Source organism: Mangifera indica, unplaced genomic scaffold, assembly GCF_011075055.1.
Source record: "Mangifera indica cultivar Alphonso unplaced genomic scaffold, CATAS_Mindica_2.1 Un_0012, whole genome shotgun sequence".
NCBI classification, from domain to species: Eukaryota; Viridiplantae; Streptophyta; class Magnoliopsida; order Sapindales; family Anacardiaceae; genus Mangifera; species Mangifera indica.
The window spans coordinates 474,050-489,405 of NW_025401104.1; the positions used below are offsets into that span (position 1 = coordinate 474,050).

Sequence of the window (15,356 nt, forward strand, 5' to 3'; positions counted from 1 at the left end):
TGCCTCATCAAACTTCATGCAATTAATTTTCTTAGGTGTCAAATCCCTCCTAGGGGTTCCATCTACAATATTATAATAATAAATAGACTTGTTATAACTACTTTGACTATTGACTCAATATTTTCATCTAATAAACTAGTAGGAAAATACACTTGTATATATCAACAATAGGCATCGCATTGGCTTCCTTGGCAACTCAAACCCCAAATTTGACTATGCCATAAACTTTTATTTTTGAAAATAGTTCTAGTTTAAGCATTTTAGTTTCATGTTTATGTCTATCTAATGGGAACTATTTTACTAATTCAAATATCAAACAAGACCTCTTAAAGTATTTATATTTTGTAAATGGGTTTAACAAATCACGAACTTTTGTTATAATAAAATTATGCATACATATTTTAATACACAATTTAGATATACAAATAATGTGTCATTATATGATTTGATAATTATAAATCAAAGATAAAGTAATAGTCAATTACATAGTGACATATTGTCTATATACTTAAATTATATACCAAAAATATATACACATAATATTATTTTTTTTATTATAATAACATTTTTCAGTTTGATTTTCCACAATATTGTGGTCACATATTTTGCATTATGTGATCATATTCCTATAAGGAATTTGTATCTTTTGGATATATCATTCTCTGTATCTATTGATATGGTACCATTTTGATCTTAATTTTTTTATATTATACTATCTTTTGATAAATAATTATTATAATCATTATCTTTTGATATGATTAGGCACGTTGATTGGGTCAAGCAAGCTTGAAACTTAATTGTTCAACTTATAAGAAAATCCTCTTTGGAAAGAATAGAATTTGGGTCTTCGGCTTACCTAAACAAAAAAATTTATTCATTAATTTCTCAAGCTTAGGCTTGAACAAAGGTTGCTCAAGCCTAAGCCCTGTAAGACCCCAAAAATATAGTGTTAACTTATGTTGATGTTGTGTTTAAATAGTATTTGTTAATTTGTTTCACGTTTGAATTGGAATAAGTTTAAAATAAGCTTAAATATTAAATACAAAGTTACTCAATCAAAGTAGGTGAACGTAGAGCCACAATCAAACAAAGTATTGATTGGTTCAAGCTCTACTCAATCACATTTAGGTCTAACTAGAGCTTGGAAGTTTTTGACTCGAGCTCTAACTTACCATTAAACTTCAAAACTAACTCAACTAGACAAATTATTGTTAAACTTCAAAAATAATATATTTATCAATAACATTTAAAATCATGGTGTAAGATTTTTGTGGTGTAAATACAATATTTTCAACTTCTAAAGGTGTATTGATATTTTATTTTAGCCGAGTCGTAAGCTCGCAAACTCATTCAGCTACGCAATAACAAGCTCAAGCTTGAACTTAGCTCAATAATAATTTACCCAAGTCCCATGTAGCTCAACTCGTTCATAACCCTATCCAAACCCGTATCGTTATAAAATTTCTAACCATAATTTAATTAAATGTAACATAAAATGCATTAAAATTTTATAAACAAAAAAAAATCAGCAAACTTTGTTTCCACTCTTAATAATTGAATTATGTATTATATCGTATATCAAAAATCTAATTTTTATACTATATATTGCATATCATATCATATTATAACATATATTTTTTTAAAATAATAATAATAAAATAGTAAAACAATCGATTAATATATCATCATCTTAGAAAATATTAAAAGCATCACTAAAATTTTATAATTTCTCATATACACCCTTATTACATCAGTATTTTTCTAAAAAAGTATATCAACCTATATTGATGAGATATATTGTATTGTACAATATATTCATCGTACTATGCTAATTTTCGACACATATTAGAATATGTATAATTTTTTACATGTTTTGTATCTATCATATACAAATAATTATGGATACATTATTAAGCTCTCTGTATAGAATGACTAAATTACCTTGCATCATTTAACAAAATTTAACCACCTTGTTTGATCTTTGGGATTAAAATGACCTCTTTCCTGATTTTACTGGACGAGGAGGGCTATAAATTTCTTCAAACAAAGGGGGGAAAATTTACTAAGGCCAAATGACTATTTCTTGCCCAAAATAATTTTCACATTTTAAGTTTTAAATAGTAAAATTCTCACCCATCATTTATTTACGATAGTAAATTCTATTTTATTTTACTAAAAATTGATTATTTCACCTTTTAATTAAAATTACAAAAATCACATTAACACTTATTTAAATACCAAATTATTAAAATAAACTTATTAATTTAAATATTTATTTAATAGACTCTTAAAATTATTAAAACTCTAACTAATTTTAAAATATTTTTTTTGTTTAATTTTTTTAAAATATAATTATTATTTTTAAAATTATTTGAAAAATATTAAAATTTTAAAATACTTTTGAACTTTTTCTGATTTTAAAAATTCTTAAAAATTTTACATAACACCTATAATATTCTCTTGTTCCCAGTTTTCATCGACAAAATTCTCAAACTAAACCAACAAAAATGCTGCAAATTCGCTCCATTTTAACTTCTCAACGAAGCTTAAGACGGTCCAAATTATTCCCATTTCATTCTTCCCGTTTGTGTTATTCAGCGGCTGCAGTTGAATCTGAGAGAACTATCAGAGAAGGCCCTAGACACGACTGGTCCAAAGATGAGATCAAGTCCATTTACGACTCTCCTGTTCTCGATCTCCTCTTCCATGGAGTTAGTTTCAACTATTAATCTCTTGTTTGCAGCTTTAGTTTTTGTGGGTTATGTTTAGAATTGTGTTTTGATAGTTTAGTTTCTTGTTTGGAAGTCCGTTATTTATCTGTGTGCTAATCTTTTTATTGGTTTCTGAGATTGTGTAGACTTCTCAGTGTGATAATTATGGTTAATTGGTAAAGTTAATTTTGGTTGTGGGTGTTTATATGCGAGAGCCCTTGGACCCTCTAGAAAAATTAATCAATAGGAAGGAAAATCCATGGACTGACACATTGTCTCCACGTGTATGAACGGCAAATTAGCTCCAAAAAGGCCTACGGTATCGAGGGTTACTGGTCTCTTGAATCCACCCAATAGACCCTTAAGTCGCCTAATTGTTAAGAGTCAAGTGGTAGCTTAATGAGTTTGGTGTTCTGTGCAAGATTTTTCTAGTTTGCTTAAAATGTTTCTTGTTTGATGATGTGACTTCCAATGCAACAGTGGTTATAAAATTCTTGAGTTAATTGGAGGCTGTTTCTGATTTTAGGCTCAAGTTCACAGAGACGCTCATAACTTCAGGGAGGTGCAGCAGTGCACTCTTCTCTCTATCAAGACCGGTGGCTGTAGTGAGGATTGTTCGTATTGTCCTCAATCCTCAAGATACAACACTGGAGTAAAAGCACAAAAGCTAATGACTAAGGAAACTGTGATGCAGGCAGCACAGAAAGTAAGAAGTTTATTTTACTACTTTTTATCACACTATTTAATATAATTGATTGATGTTATTCTATGTTGTATTGAGTCACTCTTTGTGTCCCAGCTGCGTTGCTAAGAGATCTTGAATTAAGGTGTCAGCACGTATTATGTTTTTTTTCCCCTCACAGTGATAATTATTTGCTATCTTGGTTACTTACAGTATCAATTAAGAGAGATTACTTTTTTTAATTAGTCAATGGAGTTCAGTGAAAGAGCAATTTAATCATTCCAGTTCTACTCTAACATAAACAATCTGTGTAAGTTTTGAACAAATTGATCAAATGAATATTTTTCTGAAAAATGACTCTGATTGGTTTGTTATAGTCTCAAGTTAGTTTTTATTTCAAATATCTATGGACTATTGGTAAATTCATATTGTATTACATGTAACACAATGCTATAACCATGGTGTCATATTTTTATGCAATGCTATAACTATGGTGTCAACATCTTTATTTCTTTTATTAGGCAAAGGAGGCTGGCAGTACACGTTTTTGTATGGGTGCTGCATGGAGAGACACAATAGGGAGGAAGACCAATTTCAACAACATCCTTGAATATGTGAAAGAAATAAGGTAACAAGTCAACATTTAAGAAAAAATTATTTTGGTAAAAGAAGAAGTTGAGATCTGGTTGTACTTGAATACCTTTTTTAACATAAATGAGTTCATTATACCATACTGTGGAGACACATTACCACAAATTTATCAAACGAGTGAGCAGGTTGTATTCATACCATATGAGTTCTCTTTTCTTCTTATTGTCATATTTGTTTATGTTTATTTTCTTCTTGTCTTGGAACTATTTGGAAAGGACTTCTGATCATAAGGTAAAGCCATGTGTTGAGGAAAATTTCACTATGTTAATAATAAAAAAGAGCTAAAAAATATTGCCAAGTATTTCCAGTCAATTTATAACATATGCTCTGCAGCTGTTAATCCTTTCTGTTCAGCAAATGTCTGTGGGCTGGCACCGCTGATTTATATTTACTGCATTTTCAATTGAGTTTTTTATGTCAATTTTGTTGATCATGATTTTTTTTTTTTTCCTTCCCAAATTGAAAGGACTATAATGCACAGATGTCCTTTCGATTTTTTTGGTGCTGTGAAATTCTGACATTTCAATTAACCTGTGTTAGGGTTTCTATTTTGTTCATCTAATGGAAAATCTGTCTTCTGAATCTGCCATGTACCAGGGAAATGGGGATGGAGGTATGCTGTACATTAGGCATGCTGGAGAAGCAGCAGGCTTTAGAACTCAAGAAAGCAGGCCTTACAGCATATAACCATAACCTTGATACCTCCAGAGAATATTATCCGAATATTATCACTACAAGAAGTTATGATGAACGCTTGGAAACCCTTAAACATGTCCGTGAAGCTGGGATTAATGTCTGTTCAGGTGATTTGGTACTAAAAGTTGAATTTGGTTTTTTCTTAAAATTGGTATGCACAGATTTTTTTATCTGGCTGTATCATCTGGATTGAATAGGGAGAATAGGAAAGTCCACCAGTGGCAAAAAATGAAAAAGGAAAGATCCATGTTTATGTTGGACAGTCTTGTTTGACTTGCCTGGCAACTTTTTGGACAAAAGGTCCTCGATTAAAATTATTGGTGCCACACTATTGTATGATAAAATTTCTTATATTCCCTTAATTGGGTTTACATCACTTGCCACTTGATGTAAAAATTAAGAAAATAAACTTTTTTTTTTTTACTATTTCAAATCAGCCATCATGATGGCTTTCCATGCTGTTTTCCTAACGTGAAAAGATATGATCTGTATCATTAATTTGTTTTTTAACAATCGTGTTGAATTGAACATGTGTCATTTGGTACTTTGGCTTATCAATTTCATGTCTTCTGTTTTAACACTAGGGTGACTCCTGGAAAACCTCGCTGCTTTCTTTTTCTTCAATGATAAATTGAATCTTTTCTTTGATAAAGCAAATTTGAATATTGAGGTCACTTTTAAATGTTGTTAACGGGAGGAATAATAGGCCTTGGAGAGGCAGAGGAAGACCGAGTTGGTTTGTTGCATACTTTGGCAACTCTCCCAACTCATCCAGAGAGTGTTCCCTTCAACGATTCTTCCGTTTGCGGAAGCAGCAAAAACCAGTGAGTCAATCTTCTATATATATTTCTCTTCAAACTCATATATTTTCTTTAATTAGTTCATTAATTTAAAACAATGGATTTGTACATTGTGAGTGAGTCTACGCTTACGCTTGTTGGAATCACCACAAACAAGTGAGCCCATTTGTTTATATTAATTTCCATCAATTAATATCTCTTTGTATAAAATAAATTCATGTGTATATTCATAATTATGCAAGATAAATGATTCAACTGATAACAAAGCAATAATTTTGATAATTTTTGTAGAAGAGAAGACGGCAGCAGCAGATGGCCACATGATTAATAGAATGAATTACTCTATTAAAGTCAGTGTTATAGGAAGCCCCTCACCACCTGACAATCACGGTCTCGGTGCTATCAATAACCCATATCAAAGTGATGCATGAGGTGGCGAGTTGCTCAATCGATCAGCTTTTGTTATTAAAATAAGTGTTTCCTTGTATTCGGTTCATCATGTGTGCTATTTCTGTCTACATACAAATATTATACATAATTTATATAAATGTTGTTCACGTAATGTCTTCGTATTTTTCTTAATTAATATCGGTCGTCTTCTTTAGTTTATAGACAATTCATGTAATATCTATGGTTTCACATTTTCCTCTTATCATAAGAATCAATTCAAAAGAAAATCTATATTGTTAGATGTGGGTATTTTTTCTCTATAAATTATCATGTATGAGGTTTATTGACAAGACTACTTTTTCATGATTACGTTTCGATGGTTAAATTAAAAAGTAATGACAATATTGTATTCATTCAAAGAATGGAAGATCCAAATTTAATTCCGCGATACAAAACCTTTCAAAGAAAGATGAGTTAAAGATATTTTGAAAAACTATCATTCTATACAAATGTTTTTAAATTTAATTCTAAGATATTTAAATTTAATTCTGCCATACAAAACCATTCAAAGAAAGACGAGCGAAAGTTTGTCTTTCCATAGTTAATAACCAATTCAAAGATATTTTTGTTAGAGGATATACTCAGACCTGAAAGATAGATAAGATTCTAAGGAAGTTGTAAGAAGGTGTCCATATAGGAAGTTTTTCAGATATTTGAAAGCTATGATAAGAGCGTTTCTAAAACTTTGAAGCTCTTTTATAACCTACCCTGATTGTATTCTTTATTCTTGATGTCTCATCAAACTTCATGGAAAAAATTTTCTAAGGTGTCAAATCTATTAAAGGGGCTCCATCTACAACAATATAATAACAAATGGGATATTGAATTTTTTTACCCTTTTTTTAATCGTGTGTACAGATATGTCATTCATCTAAAACCCTAAACAAAAATACCATAATAGTAATTCATTTCCCTTAAATACCCTGTTAATGTAACTTATGCAGAAAAAGAGAATATTATCTCTCTCTTTGTCCTTAACCTTCCAGTAAGGGACGAAATCTCTGTAGCATGAAAAAAATTTCTTCAACAGAGATTACACCTGTGATTGAACAATAAAACCCATAGGAAAGCCATTATAAATAATTCAACTTTGACATAAGGAAGGGAGAGACGAAAATTGTCAATTTACTTAGGGAATTAACATCCTTTGCAAAGATTTCACAGCAAAATCATTCACATTCAACTCAGTCTTGATTCAAGCTCATATTTTAATATGTTTTTTTAATGAACATTTGAAAATCAGATAATGTATGGTAGATTCATGTTTATGACTTCATGTGAAATATAATTTTGTTATGATTTTATATTATTAGACTATTTAATATTGTGATTTCATGTTATTTTATTGTTTAAAGTTGTTATAATATTGTTTAATATTGCATTGACGGTTAAAAAATATAAAAATTCAGGTCTAGATAAAAATCAGATGAAGAACAAGTTGGTATTAACGCCTACCCATTGAATTTTTTTTTTTTATGTCTATTTAAACATAGTTTATATTCCTCTCAATTCCTTTATCCATCCTCTTGTTTAGGAAGTGGTGGTAGAGTTCCTAGGTTGGTGGATTTATCCTTTATGCCTTGATTATGCTTATGTTCCAATTTGATGTCATTTCAATCTGTGTACTGTTTTCTTTATCTTAGTAGGGAGTTGTATAAAAATTACAAAATTGCCACTACCATTTTCTTCCATTTTTTATTGCCTTGCCTTGATCATAATTTGTACATCATTCGATGATATGATAGTTTAATGTGTTATAAATATATGTGTATGAAGCTTGGCTACATTGATTTGCATTTGAGGCCTAATTTGAAGAAATTGTAAAGTAGTGCAATCTGGAGTGAATAATATTTTCTAGCTCACCCCTTTTGGATTTATTGCTCATGCATGGTGTTATGCATCAGTTTGGTACTAGAGCATTGGTTGTTTGTGTAAGCTAACTGTGATTTTTTTTATTTTGGAGTTATTATTTTTTATCGAGAGATACTGTTCACCAGTGAGTACTGTTTACAGCACATATATTTTGCCAAAACACAGATGTTTTTAGCTTTATTTTTAGTTAAGATGGAAAAAGCTAAATTTAAGATTCTCTATGGAGAGCAATGGATTGAAGGTGATGATACTGTGACAAGATATATTGATGGGAATAAGATAGGGATGTTGTGAATCTATGACATAAAACTAATGGCAGTCTTGTAATTAAGAGCAAAAGTTTAGGCTATAGTTATTGTCCAGGTGCAGTTTTGTCTTTGCTTGATTAAGTTTTTTAACTAATGGATATTAACCATTAGTTGGTTTTGAGAAAGAAAAGAGGGAAAGGCATTTTACGTTGGTTGTTTCTTTAGAAGAAAAATAGGTTGCCTTTGGCGTGAATATTATTTTCTCTCTGGGTCCTCATATCTTCTCTGCTAGGGTTTATAAGAAATGTATGAATCCACTATATTTTCTTAGATCTAGCTATCTAAACACTTGAGTCAGTGTACAAGGTTGTTGTGGTACTCGAGTTTAGAAAGGACTCGAGTCGGCAAGGCTGGATTCGATTCCGTTTGTGTCTATATTACTAGACTGGCTTCTTAATCTGTAAGTTGTACTATTTTTCTTACTAATTAGTGGATTTGCTGGAGGATTCCTCTGCCTTGGATGTAGGGCTCTAATCTTTTGAACCCAAACCAAGTAAATTTGGTGTGTTGATTTGTGTATGGTTTATTATATGATTCTTGTGCAATTCTTGACTGAAAATCAGTCCGAATCTTTGATATATATTCAAACTTGGTAAAATAAAACATTAACAGATGTGTGTTAACACAAGTATTGATTTTGAAGGATTCATTACGAGAATAAGTTATCATCTAAGACTCGATCAAAGGCAATCAAATATGCACATATTTACCTTAGGTGATGTTGGTCTAATGGATATTGTAGACGATGATGATCTGAAGTTTCTGATGGTTAAAGCAAGAAGTTTATGAGGATCAATCAAACTCTATGTTAACAAAAGTCCAATTGATGAAAAGGGTAATCAATAAGCTAAAGATGTTCATAAGGAAGAAAGGGAGAATCATCCACAAAGTTTCCAAGAGTTTGGTGGGAATTATGGTGATGATAATAATCATAACGATGTGGATGAGGATTATGAAGTAGAAGTTAATGAGGAGGATGATGATGATGATGATAAATTCTCTAGGTTTGATGAGAACATGTACGATGTTCCAAGTCAGGACGCTGGCAAAAGTCAAAGTCATGCTTATAATGGAGGGCCTGAATGTAGCACAAGACGTCATGGCTCTATAAATATTGGAGCATATCCAACTGACATAGCAACTGACACATAGGCATGGCTACCTCATGCATGGTTGTCTATCACTCTAAATTCACATTTTATCATTTATTTAACATTCAATCAATTATACATTAATCATAATTATACAAAATGACTATTATGCGCTTGAGAGACACACATAAGGGGGTGTTCGGTTTGGATAATGTTTTATTACCAAAATAGGGAGATTACCTTGAAGATAGATTACTGACAAAAAAACTGAATATAAATTATTACTACGTTTCATAAAATTTGGAAAAAATGGATGATATAAATAATTAATGTGTTTGGTTAACAGTAATAAAATAATACTAGTAAATTATTTTACTTAAATGCCCTTGAATATTATTATTTTTAAATATTTTTTTATTATTTGTTATATTAATTAAAAATAAATTTATTTTTGCCTTAAAAATTAATAAATAATAATATTATTATAATAAAATCAATATTAACTTGGCTATTTTTTAATACCTAAGGTAAATATGGTAATCAAATTACCACCTATATTATCTGTCATGTCAGTATTGCTAATAAAAAATTATTATAATCTATTATTACTGACAAACAAAAAAAGGTAATGTAAGTAATAAAAAATAAATTATCAAAGTAATCTTTAAAGCACGCCAACCAAATGACCCTTAAGTGTTACAAGAGATGACCTAAGACACCAATGAGGAGACGACTATCAACATCAAAGTACAAAGAAGATGATATGCAAGTAAGGGATTTTAACTAGGAGTCTTAATTTAAAAAGATAGAATGCATAACTTAAAGTTGTTGAAGCGAAAACACCTTTCAAAACATGTAATGCTTCTCAGATTTTTTATTAATTTTTTAAACGAACCTAAAAGTTTCTAAAACCAATTTACAAAACGATATTATTTTGCCTATTATTTAGGTAAATCGACATTGTTAATGAGCTACAAACTCAAACAATGCATTCAAGCCATCGATTTGAGTCATAATTCAAATCGAACTATTTTTATTCGAGTCAATCTCAAGCAAACCTTAATTTCAACTTGACGAATTTTAGCTGAATTCTAGATAGATTATTTTTTATTCAAGTTAAACTCGAGCAGAGAGATGTTCAGGGTCCGTTCGGTTCATGTCCATCTCTAGTCTTTTATATATCCATAAGACCAATAACGACAGATTTTTAAGTTTTATAGTAAGAAATTTAAAATTTTGTTATTGAAAGTATAAATTCGTTTAGTTTTAATAAGAATATACATAATTAGTCGTTAAAATTATAAATATAGTATTTATAACAACAAAATATTTATCATCTCATTAGTTTTTTCTCACTAAAGGCTCCCTATAGTTAGTAAATACAAGTATGAGAATTATACGGGTATGATACAATGAATAGTAAAAAATATGTTTGTAAGAAAATAGTCATAAAACTCGGATATGGGAAAAATTAAAAACACGTATATACGGGTTTAATATGGCATATTTTTAATAATATATTTCTAAAAATACAACAATATTAATTATAATTTTAACACTTTTTATGAAATCCGTGGTTGAAATAGATATAAAAATTTGTATATGGAGTATTTAATTAGTTATTAAAGCTAATGTAACATAATACATCAAATTTAATCATTGCAAAATTAGGCGAATATACAACAAGATTAATGAATGATTGATGCCTCAAATCAACTCATATATTAAATATTAAAAGAATTTTAAACATGACGAAACTATAAACAACAAAGGAAAAGACAATGAAAGTTTACATATTCGAAGAATAACGAAGATGAAAAATTGAGCTGGACAAAAAGAAAAATTCAATCTAGTGTAAAAAGAATTATGTGAAAAACTGTGTACTGCTGTTATAAATATGAACTTGATGTGATGAATAAAAAGGTTAGAAATTTGAAAAAAAATGGGTTTTTTTTAATGACAATATGGCAATTAGTTGAAAATTAAAAAATATTTTCATGCTTTAGACTTAGGTATCAAAACGACGTGTTTAATAATAAAATATTCATTCAGTATAGAAACCTGCAAAATACATGTTTAATAATATGCGAATTAAATGCGTTTTTAACTAACCACCACCCTACCCTTTTTTTTTTTGTGGTGACTAAAAATGAAAACCTTATAAATGGTAATTAAAATTTTATAATAAAAGGGCAATTTTCACTAACGTGTTAGAGGGAAATTGAAAACTTTCCATTAACGAGTTTTTATATACGAAGGGAAACGAAATTCATTTATATGAACTAATAAAAATTTATTCTATTTTCCATGGGAAATTTCCCAGATGCATGTACACATCATGCAAGGAATTCATATATGATGAATTCTTTATGGTCATTATCGTGAACAATATGCAAATAGAGAACTATTCTCTACCCTATTGACAAGTTTTAGTGTTTATCTTTTCATTGAATTTTCACATATTTATTTGGTGGCGTTTAATTCCACCAATATTATTGAATTTTAAACATGTCGATCTGTACTGTGGTCTCTCTGTAGTATTAAGAAATCTGTATTATGAGTTATACAAATACGGTAATTTTTCGAAAAGAAAATGTAGAACACTGAATCAAATATACCTCTTGTAGTACTTGAAGTTCCTCACAACAGACTCTCGGATTTCTATTTTTTTTTTTTTTTAAAGTCTGTCTCACTTTACACAATTTATATTCTAATGGTAGATTAAGAAAAAAGTGTTAAAACTGGTAAGACAGTAGGACAACTGAAAGATTAGGGCAGAAAAATATCAAGATAGGTCACATAAAAATTTGGGGAAGGAATAATTGAATGGCAGTCAATAAAATGGTGGCTTAGTAGTCGCATCAAACACCATCATTTTGTGATCCACAAAACCACATTGTTTTGTTTAGTTAGAAATTAAAAAAATAGCGTTGTGTAGGATACTCAAGAATTCATGGGTCAACTTTGATTTCTTAGAGAGATGAATTAAAATTAGACCAAGACCCTACTAGTTCTGCCAAAATTTCAACTAAAGTATATCCAATATTTGTCAATTCAGATAGAAACCAGAATTTATAATCGGATACCTAGTGATTTCAACTCCAATCATGTAATTTGCTCTTCACCCTAGCAGAGACTAAGCCACAAGGAGTTGAGTGGGGGTTGAAGCCCCCACTAACTTAATAATTTTTAAAAATGTACTCTTCGACTCTTATGTTAATTAATTTATTTTCTAGTAATATATGAGAAAATTGTTTTGTAAAAAATATTATTTCAATTAGTAAGTCATCAAAGTGAAAAAGAAAATCTCAAATATGGAATTTTACTAAAGTTTAAACTACGAAATTGGAAATAATTTTCAAAGTTATTGCACCGCACAACACTTTCAAAGTGATTCGACAAAATTACATGCATAGAAAAAACTTTTTCCAGGAAAATTGGCACCTTAACATCTCTAATTTGCTATAAATATGTCTACATAATCAATATACCATATTCTCAAGCACAATCAATAAAAATGGCTGGCAAGTTCCCATCTGCGTACTTTCTGGTAACCTTGCTTTTAATTCTCCTCTTCTCTTCAACGATTTTTCCTTTTGCAGAAGCAGCAAAAACCAGTGAGTCAATCTTCTTTATATATTTCTCTTCAAATTCATATATTTTCTTTAATTAGTTCATTTAATTTAAAACAATGGATTTGCACATTGTGAGTGAGTCTATGCTTACGCTTGTGGAATCACTACAAACAAGTGAGCCCATTTCATTATATTAATTTCCGTCTATTAATGTCTCTTTATGTAAAATAAATTCATGAGTATATTCATAATTATGCAAGATAAATGATTCAACTGATAACAAAGCAATAATTTCGATGACTTTTGTAGAAGAGAAGACGGCAGCAGCACATGGCCACATGATTAATGGAATTAATTACTCTATTAAAATCGGTGTTAAAGGAAGCCCCTCGCCACCTGACAATCATAGTAACGTTCCGAATAATCCCATCAATGTCCCATAACAAAGTGATGCATGAGGTGCCGAGTTGCTCAATCAATCAGCTTTTGCTATTAAAATAAGTGTTTCGTTAATGTATTTGATTTTTAAGATTCTACTCTAAGTTGGTTTATCATGTATGCTATATTTGTCTACGTATAAATATTATACATAATTTATATAAATGTTGTTTACATAATGCCTTCGTATTATTCTAAATTAATATTGGTCGTCTTCTTTAGTTTATAGTCAATTCTTGTAATATCCATGGTTTCACAGTTTTCTCTAATCATAAGAATTGATTTAAAAGAAAATTTATATGGTTAGATTAGGGTTTTTCTATCTCTATAAAGTATTATATATAAAGTTTATTAACAAGACTGTGTTTTCACTTTTAAGTTTTAATAGTTAAATTAATAAGTAGAGACAATATTGTATTCATTCGAAGAATGGAGAATCCAAATTTAATTCAGCTATACAACACCTTTCAAAGAAAGAAGAGACAAAGATATTTTGAAAAACTATCATTCTGTAAATATATTTTTTAATTTAATTCAAAGATATTTAAATTTAATTCGGTCATACAAAATCTTTCAAAGAAGGATGAGAGAAAGATTGTTTTTTTACTGTCTATAGCCAATTCAAAGATATTTTAATTAGATGATATACTCAAGCCTCAAAGACAAAGATGAGATTCTAGAAAAGATGTCTGAATGTGTTTATATAAGAAGTTTTTTGGATACTAGACTGTTATGATAAGAGCGTTTCTAAAACTTTGGAGCGCTTTTATAACACCACCTTGATTGTATTATTTATCGTTGATGCCTCATCAAACTTCATGCAATTAATTTTCTTAGGTGTCAAATCCCTCCTAGGGGTTCCATCTACAATATTATAATAATAAATAGACTTGTTAATTATAACTACTTTGACTATTGACTCAATATTTTCATCTAATAAACTAGTAGGAAAATACATTTGTATATATCAACAATAGGCATCGCATTGGCTTCCTTGGCAACTCAAACCCCAAATTTGACTATGCCATAAACTTTTATGTTTGAAAATAGTTCTAGTTTAAGCATTTTAGTTTCATGTTTATGTCTATCTAATGGGAACTATTTTACTAATTCAAATATCAAACAAGACCTCTTAAACTATTTATATTTTGTAAATGGGTTTAACAAATCACGAACTTTTGTTATAATAAAATTATGCATACATATTTTAATACACAATTTAGATATGCAAATAATGTGTCATTATATGATTTCATAATTATAAATCAAAGATAAAGTAATAGTAAATTACATAGTGACATATTGTCTATGTACTTAAATTATATACCAAAAATATGTACACATAATATTATTTTTTTATTATAATAACATTTTTCAGTTTGATTTTCCACAATATTGTGGTCACATATTTTGCATTATGTGATCATATTCCTATAAGGAATTTGTATCTTTTGGATATATCATTCTCTGTATCTATTGATATGGTACCATTTTGATCTTAATTTTTTTATATTATACTATCTGTTGATAAATAATTATTATAATCATTATCTTTTGATATGATTAGGCACGTTGATTGGGTCAAGCAAGCTTGAAACTTAATTGTTCAACTCATAAGAAAATCCTCTTTGGAAAGAATAGAATTTGGGTCTTTGGCTTACCTAAACAAAAAAAATTATTCATTAATTTCTCAAGCTTAGGCTTGAACAAAGGTTGCTCAAGCCTAAGCCCTGTAAGACCCCAAAAATATAGTGTTAACTTATGTTGATGTTGTGTTTAAATAGTATTTGTTAATTTGTTTCACGTTTGAATTGGAATAAGTTTAAAATAAGCTTAAATATTAAATACAAAGTTACTCAATCAAAGTAGGTGAACGTAGAGCCACAATCAAACAAAGTATTGATTGGTTCAAGCTCTACTCAATCACATTTAGGTCTAACTAGAGCTTGGAAGTTTTTGACTCGAGCTCTAACTTACCATTAAACTTCAAAACTAGCTCAACTAGACAAATTATTGTTAAACTTCAAAACTAATATATTTATCAATAACATTTAAAATCATGGTGTAAGATTTTTGTGGTGT

The 15,356-nt window shown here is 29.4% G+C and overlaps 1 protein-coding gene across 1 annotated transcript; it reads left to right on the top strand.

Annotated features, from left to right (window-relative positions):
• The first annotated feature begins 2,507 nt into the window (after positions 1-2,507).
• Positions 2,508-9,322, top strand: LOC123205681 (biotin synthase, mitochondrial-like). The gene is made up of 6 exons (XM_044622700.1): positions 2,508-2,711; positions 3,238-3,417; positions 3,915-4,021; positions 4,642-4,847; positions 5,435-5,564; positions 9,175-9,322. Exons 1-6 carry the CDS (start codon positions 2,508-2,510, stop codon positions 9,320-9,322), a joined length of 975 nt encoding a protein of 324 aa, XP_044478635.1.
• Positions 9,323-15,356: the final 6,034 nt, after the last annotated feature.

What these genes read in the sequence shown, in the direction of transcription:
- LOC123205681 (XM_044622700.1), top strand. Translation starts at nt 2,508, where the DNA reads ATGCTGCAAATTCGCTCCATTTTAACTTCTCAACGAAGCTTAAGACGG. An exon ending in GAATATGTGAAAGAAATAAG is followed by an intron (nt 4,022 to 4,641) that starts GTAACAAGTCAA and finishes GCCATGTACCAG; the next exon opens with GGAAATGGGGATGGAGGTAT. An exon ending in TGCGGAAGCAGCAAAAACCA is followed by an intron (nt 5,565 to 9,174) that starts GTGAGTCAATCT and finishes TAAATTCTCTAG; the next exon opens with GTTTGATGAGAACATGTACG.